At 39.6% G+C, this 10,386-nt stretch overlaps 1 protein-coding gene across 1 annotated transcript in view; it reads left to right on the top strand.

Annotated features, from left to right (window-relative positions):
• The window catches only part of DDX31 (DEAD (Asp-Glu-Ala-Asp) box polypeptide 31), a 70,597-nt gene that overhangs the window by 2,612 nt on the left and 57,599 nt on the right, over positions 1 to 10,386 (top strand). Inside the window, 5 exon segments of the mRNA XM_012639882.1 lie at positions 3,241 to 3,497; positions 3,603 to 3,678; positions 4,636 to 4,679; positions 5,819 to 5,889; positions 6,848 to 6,918. Of these exon segments, the coding sequence (XP_012495336.1) occupies positions 3,241 to 3,497; positions 3,603 to 3,678; positions 4,636 to 4,679; positions 5,819 to 5,889; positions 6,848 to 6,918 (519 nt within the window).

Consider the following 10,386-nt stretch of genomic DNA (forward strand, 5'->3'; position numbering starts at 1 on the left):
TGTTTTATTTTTATTGTGAAGGTACATCCTCAGTCTTTCAAAAGCATGGTTTGGCTTGTGATTATCTTTCACTTTTTTTTAGAGCAATTTTTGTGAAACCATGTGTAAGTCAAAATTTCGTGTTATTTTTAAATATGAGTTCCGTCATGGAACCAACACAGCGCAGACAGCTCGAAATATCAACGAAGTGTTTGGGAAGGATGTGGCTAATGAACGCATAGTACATCGATGGTCTGAGAGGTGTTCCATAGTGGTGATTTTAATCTTGAAAATAAGCCATGTGGGTGACCTGAGACCAAGGTAGATAATGATGAGCTAAAAGCTGTAGTGGAAGCGAATCCATCTCAACCTATGCATGAATTAGCAGCAAGGTTTGACATTACTATTCCAACAATACTGGGCCATTTGAAACAAATCGGCAAGGTAAAGAAGCTGGATAGATGGGTACCACATGAATTAAACCATCATCAGAAGAGAAATCATCTCAAAGCTTGCCTTTCTTTGCTGTCATGACATAAAGGCGAACCATATCTACACCATATTATTACATGTGATAAAAATGGATTCTTTTTAACAATAGCAAGTGTTTGGCACAAAGATGAAGTGCCAAAACACAGTCCAAAACCAAATATTCATCAAAAAAAGCTAATGGTGTGTGTTTGGTGGTCCAGTACTGGTATTATCCACTACAGCTTCATGAAACCTGGCTAGTTGATTACAGCGGATGTCTACTGCAACCAGTTGGATGAAATGATGAGGATGTTTGCAATTAAGCAGCCTAGATTGGTCAGTAGAGACAAGCCTCTCCTCTTGCAGGACAATGCTCAGCCACATGTCGCACAGTGCCACTCAAACTCTGCAGAGGCTGGACTTGGAAACTCTCTGTCATCCACCATATTCACCAGACCTTGCACCAACCGACTACCACTTCTTCCAGGCTTTGGACCACTTCTTTCAAGGAAAAATATTCAGTTCTCAACAAGCTTTGGAAAACGCCTTTCACAACTTCATTGCCATTCTCCAGTCTTCTTTGCTGCTGGCAAAAACAAGCTACCGTTAAGATGGCAAAGCCTTGTCATACTTTAGGCACACACTTTGATTAATTGTACTGCTTCTTGTTTGAGATATAATAAACTACACTTTTGATTAGAAATTGGACATTTCATATTTAATGACCTAATATCTTTTTATACTCCTGTAGTAGCCCTTTGCACGTGCCTCCTCTACAGTGCTGATATAGGTTTGGATTTATGGTTTTACACTTAAGGGTGCCAGGAGAGCCAAAAATGGGGAACCTTGGCTTGACTGGGTAGAGAGAGGTCAGGAAAGGATCTTTTGAGGATGGAGTATAAGTTAGCCAGCCAATGGGAGGGTTGGAATCCTGGGTGTGGGAATAGCACGTGCAAATGCCCAGAGGAGGGAAGGAGCCTGGTACATTCTAGGAATTTAAGGAAGACCAGGGTGGCAGAGGGTAAAGCTGGAGATTGGTGAGATGGGCAGAGGTCAGATTCCAAGGGCTTTGTAGATTATTTTACAGATTTTTAATTTTAGCCTAAGAGCAGTGGAAAGCCTGTCTAATATTGTGCTTAACTCTGAGTACTTCCTTTTAGAGAGATGTTGATATAGGAGTAAAGGGATGATAAGGGATCTAAACTCCGTATCCTGTTTGGAATACAGTCCAAAGAAGAAAGAAAAGGGAGTTATGTAGTATAATATGAAGGAATGTTATGCACAAGAGGAAGTAAGCTTGTTCTGTGTTGCTGCAGAAAGCATACCTCAGACGAATACGTTAGACGTTCAGGGAGGCAGATACTGCCTCAATGTCATAAACAGCTTCCTAATCCCTAGAATTGGTCATAAACGAATGGGCTGCCTCATGGGATGCAGGAGGTGTGCAGGCAGAGGCTGCAAGGCCACCTGCTAAGGAATGTATAACAAATTCCAGGCATGGTGGGAATGGCCTTTAGGAGTTTTTGTGGTCCAAGAGTCTGTGGGTCTATGAATCAGGTGACATTTGCAAATTTCTTACTGTCTTGCAAATGGGTCAACAGATGTGAAACTTCATCTCTTTCTTTAATCTGAAAATTCATAAACTTGGGACTTTGTAAAAATAAATTTGTAAAATGAAATTGGTATTTTATTAATATTAAATATTTTAAGTTATATTTATTGAATTACTTATATAAAGGAATCCTTTGGTTGCCAGGAACAAAGAACTGTTGTTATTAGTAGGTTAGTCTGCAGCTGACAGGCATGGTGAAGAAAGCCAATGTGTAAACCCAAGTCATTATTTCAAGCAAAGAAGAAAATAACATATTCTAAGAGAAACCAAAACTCCAGAATAACAAGCACTGGCTACTTAAGGGATGCTCTTATATTCATTTGTAAAGCAGAAGAGAAGGCCAAAGAAAATAGAGGAATTGGATGTTTCTTCTCCTAGGGGAAGTTTGGACATTATGCATTTAACCACGTTCATGTTATGGAAATAAGAAGCAGCAGTCAGGGGATAGCTAGTGGTGTGTACCCTGTAATCGGTGATCTGGTGAGGATTCGAAAGGCAAGGAGGGTTGGAAGTAATTGTAATAGAAGTGATGGATGGAGCAGCGTTTCTCATTTGGAATGGGAACGGCGAGTAGGAATTGTCTCCAGACCGCCTGAATCTGGAGGAGCAGCTTGAGGGGAGAGGATGACAGATCCAAGCACTAGGGTAGGAAGGTAATGAAAGCTTCTGCTTCCTGGGCATGAGCTAGGACGTGGCATCCCCCTCATCCCTCTCCCCTGCCTAGTCTCCAATGTGCTTTCCTCGTGGAGAGAAAAGATTTCATTTTCCCCCTACCCTTGGATAAATGGATTTCTAGGCATATGGATTGACTTAGTACGCACACTTCACAAGGTGGGTTCTTGCTCCCTTATAACAGATTCTGTTGCTTAACATTCAGCTCAAAAAATGTTTCTCTCTTCTTGATCCTCACCCTCATCTTGGTTGATTTGATAGTTAAGATGGATGGTGAGGTCTAGTGGAGGAATGAGGTTAGATTTTGTCTTTTTTTTTTTTTTTTCTTTTGGAAAAAGCTGAGTCAAAGATTCTGATTGCAAACCCTAAACTGTTGCTTGACATATGGGGCATAATGATCTCTGCAGGGAGAGATGCAATTCTGTGGGCAGTCAGGCTTCACTCTGAGGTCTGTCTTCATGGACTAATGCATCTCTTGTTGATCTTTCCTTTTGGGAACAACGCAGCAAGCAAAGGCTACCAAAAGGAAGTACCCAGCGTCCAGTGAGGCTCCCCCAGCAAAACGGAAGAATGAAACATCACTTCTCCCAGCCAAGAAAACTAGTGCTAAAGAAACTCAAAGGACTTTTAAGGGGAATACACAAAAAACGTTTTCTCCAAAGAAGTATTCAGTTAGCACAAATGATAGAAACCAAGAGGAGAAACGGTGCATTAAGACTTCATCGTTGTTTAAAAACAACCCTGAAATTCCAGAACTCCACAGGTATGTCCAGGTGCAGACGCACTAAAGGAATAAAAGGAATTGTGTTTTGCATTTTTCTTTGTTCATATGGGAACTGATGCCTGCGTTTTTGTTCATCATTTGCAGACCTGTAGTAAAACAGGTGCAAGAAAAAGTGTTTACTTCAGCTGCTTTTCATGAATTGGGCCTTCACCCACATTTAGTAAGTATCTCTCAATGTTTTATGGGTCAGTGTTTTTGGTGTGTTTGTTCATTTGGAGTGTCTGTGAAGTGACAGTTCTAGGAAGAGAAATGGAAGAATGTTTATTTCTGCTCCAAGTTATCTGAATGAACTCGGATTGATATGCTATCTCTTCTAGGACAATTCAAGTGTGCTTAGGTTACTGTTCACTATTTCTTGACCCCCACTTGTCCTCCCTCTTTTTTTTTTTTTTAAAGAACTGAAGACTTTCCTCACCTAATGCAATTTAGGACTGGGACTTCATTTATTGGACTTAACAGCTTCCTAATTACTGGGTACATGTGATATTGAAGCCATTCATGGTAGCAGATGTCACAATGACCACAGGAGAGGGAACTGTGTTGGCATCTTGCTGTTAGGGATGTCTACAGTTTTAGAGATTTGAAGGAAGATGAGCCTATTTTAAAATGCATTTTCTACAAACAAATGGATGCTTTTTTTTTTTAAACTGTGAATGAGTTTTTCAGGATTATGAGTAAGGAGGAAAAAACTTTTAGGCAGTCTTGATTTCCTTTGCTCATATGGTGATAGCTTACCTATCCCTTCTTTAGGTTACAGAGTTTCTCAACCTTGATACTATACGCATTTTTGGCTTGATAACTCTTTGTTTTGGGAACTGTCCTGTGCGTCATAGGATGTTTAGCAGTATCCCAGGGCTCTACCCACTAGGTGCCATTAGCATCCTCTCCCCCAATTGTAACAACTAAAAATTTCTCCAGACGTTGCCGCGTGTCCCAGGGGATTAGGAGGAATGCAGAATCACCCCCAGCAGAGAACCATCGGGTGGTAGAACTTAGTTTGATCTTGATTATCAGTGTCATCCCAATATTTTGTCCTTTTCTGTGTCATTTTCATCAAATATATTTGTATCAAAAAATTATTAAAGAAAAATATTTGTTTTTTTGTCTTCTCTTTTAGATATCCACAATAAATACGGTCTTAAAAATGTCTAGTATGACCCGGTAAGAGTTCCAAGCTAATCTTGATTTTCTTAGGGCTTAAGTGGGTATAACTAGATGAAATCTGCATTGTCTGTGGAGGGCAGAGCAGGTTCATTTCATGGTATTAGAAAAGAATGCCAGGTTATTGACCATAAAGGGCTTGTCATGTCACTTAGCCACTCAGTTTCTCCACCTGTTAAATGGAGGGACTGGTTTTCCATCCATTTCTGCTCTCAACTCTCAAAGTCATGAGATGTCTGGTCCAGAAAGTGTTCTGCATGAGATCCACTGTTGTCTCCTTCCCTGAAAATAATTTGACCAAAATATAGAATGTGATCATGTCATTGTTTAGTGGTAAGAATTAGGGTCAACCAAAATGACAGGAGTAAATGTTTGGTTGGATATAATGGGATACTGAAAAAATATTTTAAATGTCTGTTATAGTGATGACTCCTGGAAAATAGAAATAAAGAAGTAAAAGGTGTGGGGGGAGGTGAACTTTCTTGTTTTGAGGATGTATGTTTCTGTATGTTTTAATAATGATCACATTTTACTTATCAGTAAAAATTAATAATAATATTGAAGAATAAGTTAAGGAACTCCCTCACCAGTTTTTTTTGTTTTAAGAACCAACTTTAGATGATTTCTGTATCCTTTTTTTGTTGACTTTAAATACACATGTAGACATATATCTCGGTGTGTCCATCACCTATTCTTGGGGAGCGGACAGCTGCTGCTGGCTATCTGGGTAGCTTGCAAACTTCCTTTTGCTAATCTGCATGGAAATCTTTCCATTATGTTTCATTGTGTTCCATATTCCTGTTACAGAAGGCAAGAGAGTATATGATACGCTTTTGTGGCAACTCCAATTTGCTGTCCTGCCTTTCCAGTGTTTCAAAAAATTAGTTTAATAGAATGGCCAGTCTCTGACTTGCCTCACCATTTTCAGCTAAATTCCAGAAATTTAACTAGGGTTTTAGCCTTTTAATCATCAAAAGTTTCTTGGCACGTTCACTTGAATGTTTAGGTAACTTCTAAGGTGGCAGTTGACAGACAAACAAGAGTACGGGGCAACTGCATTTTAGGTAGCCTGTGTGTCTGCCTGTGAACATAACTGGATAGTATGGATAAGAAGTGTTCTTTCTTTTGGGTGGCCCCAGTGTTCAGAAGCAAACTATTCCTGCATTGCTGGAAGGCAGAGATGCTCTCGTGAGATCCCAGACGGGCTCAGGTCAGTCGTCATTTCATCTCCGCCCTTCCTGTGGTACCCAGACCCATGGTCATGCAGTAGGTTTTGTAGTTAGGTGCCTGTATTGGTGGTGTTGGCTGTTTTGTTTGGGGGAAGGAAGCCATGCTTGCTTTTGATTAGAGCCCTGACTTTGTTCATATAACGAAAGGAAGGGGGCAATTGATGGTGCCACGATCAGGAATGATTGGGAAGTCATCTGCTGTCATTTCCTCAGAGCCAATTTCAGTGCTTTGCCAAGTCCCACTATCTATGGCCAGAGCTGCCCATTCCCACTCTATTGGAGGATGAATATTTTTTCCTGGTATTAAACACAATGAAGTCTGGCCTGAGCACAGCTGATTGCGTGGCAGTCGTTGTGCTTGAGGATAGAACACTGTTTTTGCCGTGTTCCAGGCCAGTCTGGACTTGTTCTTCTGACCCCTGTGTGCCCTCCGTGGCAGGTCAACTGTTCTCCACTCCCACCAGCTTGGCCACCATTCAGGTAGCTGGAGACTGAAAGGTTTTGCCATCCTTTGATTTCTTGGTCTGGGGTTCAGACTGGCTCCTAACCAGACCAGCACTGCAGAGGACGTTTAATCGACCACTGAAGCTCATCTGAAAGGGTAGGGAGGACTTCAGAGGAGCAATTTTTAACTCCTGCAGACAACCATCAAGTTGAGCTTTTGGACAATTTGGGAAACATATTATTAATATCTCTCTTACTAGATAGATAAAGGAGCTGAAGCTTCAGATTTTTTAGAAGTACTGAATTTTCAAATTAAAATTAGTAATTGTGGCAGACAGAAGTCCCTTTTTACCACTCTTGGATGTATCATGGGCAGTTTACTTTTTCCCAGAATTTAGTACTACCCAAAGATAAGAGCCTGTTTCCTTTATGTCCTTTGCTTTTCTTACATCTGCAGGGTCTGTGATTTTAACTACTTTTGCACTTTTTTAAAAGGTAAAACTCTCGCCTATTGCATCCCTGTGGTGCAGTCCCTGCAAGCAATGCAATCAAAAATACAGGTGAGTGTGAAATGTGTTTTTCTGTTACTGCCTATAGTGCATAAGGAACCATCAGACTGAGCCATAGTAGTAATATCAGGGCTGACACAGTCTGTTTTCACTTGTTTTCTCATCTCTTTTTAATTCATTTATTACATAAACATGTTATATCTAAAGACTGTGCCTAGAGTGAAATAGAATAAATACACTTCATAGTTGTCATAGTAGGTATAATAGGGAGCATTTATAAAATGCTCCCCGTGTGTTAGACATCATGCTCAGTGCTTTTGCATCTGTTACCTTCTTGCATCTTTAACTGCCCTCTGCCCCACCGAGTTGTCGGTGTTACTGTTATCCCAGCCTTAACAAAGAGAAACACAGGCTTAGGAAAGTTAAATAAACATGCAGTGACCTTAGTTCTGTTTGGCTAGAGACTGAACTCCTAACTCTGTACCGTGCTTTTATGGTGAAATTTAATTACTGGCTCCTGTGCTATGTGGGGACTGTGTCTCTGTGCCTTGCAGCACCTAGCATGGGACCTCCTACAAAATTATCACTCAGTAAAGATCTCAAAATTATTTGATTTTGCAGCTGTCCATTTACGCTCTTGAGACTACGTTGTAAGTCTTGTAAAGAATTAAATTTCAACCTTCTATTCTAAGTTCCAACATATTGTTTACTTTTTAGTAGGAAGGCTGAACTTTATATTTAAAACAGTGGTTTGTCAGTGGTTTGAATAGATGTGAAAATAAGCACCCAATTCGTGAGCTTGACAATTGGACTGCCTTGTTTTTAAGAATTTGTCTTTAGTTGTCAAACATGTTTTGGTAGTGCCTGGGCCAAAGGGGCTAAACTTGGGTTCCCTAGGAGGCCAGTTGATCTCAAATCCAGTCCAGAATCCCACAAACACAGCCCTTGTTATTTTTAGTTGAGAGGAAGTGGTGAGGCCAGGAGTAAGGAATTAAAGTGAGTGCACAAAACAGATGAGAAGAGCCGGTTGAGTGCTGCTTTTCTCAGTTTGGATATGCAGAATTAGGAGTGTATCAAGCCTAACTGATATTTGAGAGACTAAATAATGATATCATTGCATTATAGTCCATAGACTAAAGCAAATATCCATGAGTCCAAACCGATAAAAATAAATTATTGAATAAATAAATAAATGGGGGAGAAGGAAAAGCCCTTCCTCATGGTAGAATTCCAATACATAAATGTAGAAGTGATAGAGATAGAAAATCACCTTTTGGCAAATGCCACGGTAATATTGATTCAGGCATGAATTATCATGGATGCTGTTAATCAAACGAGTGGATGAAAGTATGATGAGAAATGGGATACGTAGTCTCAAAGTGTCGCCACACAAGATACTTCTTGATTGCAGAGGGACAAGCAATAGCTTGACAGTGGGAAAGCCCAGCTAGCACCGCCTAACCAGGGGATCAATGTTGTATCACCAGCAATGAGACGTGTTGTCCTCATGTGCCTCCTGCTATGCTGCCCTGAGAAGGACACATCACTTCCGTGGTTTTCTTGTCAAAAATGCATAACCTGAATTTAATCTTAAGGAAACACCAGACAAATCCAAATTGAGGGACATTCTACAAAATAACTGGCCAGTATTCTTCAAAAGGGTTAAGATCATAAAAGACAAATACTAACAAATACTACCCCAGATTGAAGGAGATGCGACAACAAAATGTAACGTGCAGTCCTGGTTTGGATACTAGCCTGGAAATGGGACATTAACAGGCCAATTGATGAAATTTGAATGAGGTCTGTAGCTTAACTAATAGTATTGAATCTGTTAATTTCCCAGTTTTGGTAATTATATTATGGCTTTGATAAATGATGAGGTTAAAAAATTTAAAAATCAATTGAAAAAGAAACCCAATGAAATCATCCAAATGATAGAACATGTTAGCCATTAAAAATGATAATTTTTCCAATTACTGTGTGTGAACTTGAAGAAGTGCTCTAAATTGACAAAGGACAGGTTATAAAACAGTATGTATAATATGACTCCGGTTTCATAAATAATAATTGTGTGTATACATGCATGAAAAGATTAGAAGGGTCCTTAGCAAACTATTAACATTGATTTTCTCTGAGATGGGTAAGTGAGAATTTTATTTCCAAAAGGTAACTGATTTTCTTCCCCATTAAGTGCTTTACAGTGAGATAATTTGTCCCTGGTACATGGAGGAGAGTTAAGTGTAAATTAGTACAATCATGTTGTAAAGTATCATCCGCTTGTATACTCCAGGAGAACTTCTTACCTGTAGAGGGTAAGAGGGCTTTTTCTTTATACCAGCTTGGAGAGTGGGGATATTTGGGCTGGAATGGCTCCTACAGTTCTAGCCCCTCTCTCTCACTTCATAGATCTGTGAACTGAGCATGGGAGAGATTGTATGACTTACACAGCAGTGTGTGGGGTGGGCAGCTGTGCTCAGGTCCTGGGTCTGGGTGTATTAGGCACATAACTTCATCTTCGTGCCTCAGTGTCTTCACCTGTGGTGCTAGTGTGTGCTCATTGCGTTTTAGCTGTCACCATCAACGTGGCGATATGGCTGCTTTAAAGGGAAATGATTTGCTTTGCTTATATTCAGAACCATTCACGAGCCATGTAGGTTTTTTTGCCCAAATATTTTTTAATATCACTAACAGGTCATTGTATTAAAGTCTAAAATATTCCATAGAAACAGTTTTCCAAGCCCCAGTTTAATTCATTTATTTCAAGTAATAATATAGTCCCTTGGAGTTCATTGTAACATGATTTGACCTGTAAAAAACTTATCCAGCGGGAGTAGCAAATTCAAGGCACCCAACAGATTCTTAATTCTCACAAATTACTTTGCTGATGGCATGAGAATGGGCTGCTTTTTCTGTGTTCACACTCTTTGTTATTTTGGTTCTGATTTTTTTAACGTTACATCCATCCTTCCTCACTTACTTGTGCTCTGCGAGGAATTGATTTTTTCTTTCTTCTTCTCTGTGTAGTAACACCTTTTGAATGTCAGAATCTCCTAACATCACACAGTGTCACATTGATACTGTTGTACTAACATATTTACCGTTTCTAGTTTGGTTTCAGCGTAGTCTCACAAAGTTGATGTTGAGTACAGATGACTCTGGTTTGAATACTAAATCTTTTTCTGCTTGTGGGTAAATGTTTACTATGCAAAACATGAAAACCATACTTGTAATTGAATTTGCTACCAAATCTGCACTTAGCTTGTTGTAATTCATTCATTCAGTGTCTTTGAGCACTTTTGATGTGCAAGGTACCATTGACTTGGGGGCCTTTATCAGATTACTTCTAGTGTCTATTTTTCATTAATATTTTTTAGATAAAATATACTGTATATGTTTTAAAAATTCAAAGAGTACCAAAGATGTATATAGTGAAAAGTAAGTCCTACATTCCTCTGGTTGCATGGTTTGCTTCTCAAGATGTAGTGGTTGTTATTAACAGTTTCTTGTATTAATATATCCTCC

This window comes from Propithecus coquereli, unplaced genomic scaffold (assembly GCF_000956105.1).
Source record: "Propithecus coquereli isolate 6110/MARCELLA unplaced genomic scaffold, Pcoq_1.0 Scaffold142, whole genome shotgun sequence".
NCBI lineage: Eukaryota > Metazoa > Chordata > Mammalia > Primates > Indriidae > Propithecus > Propithecus coquereli.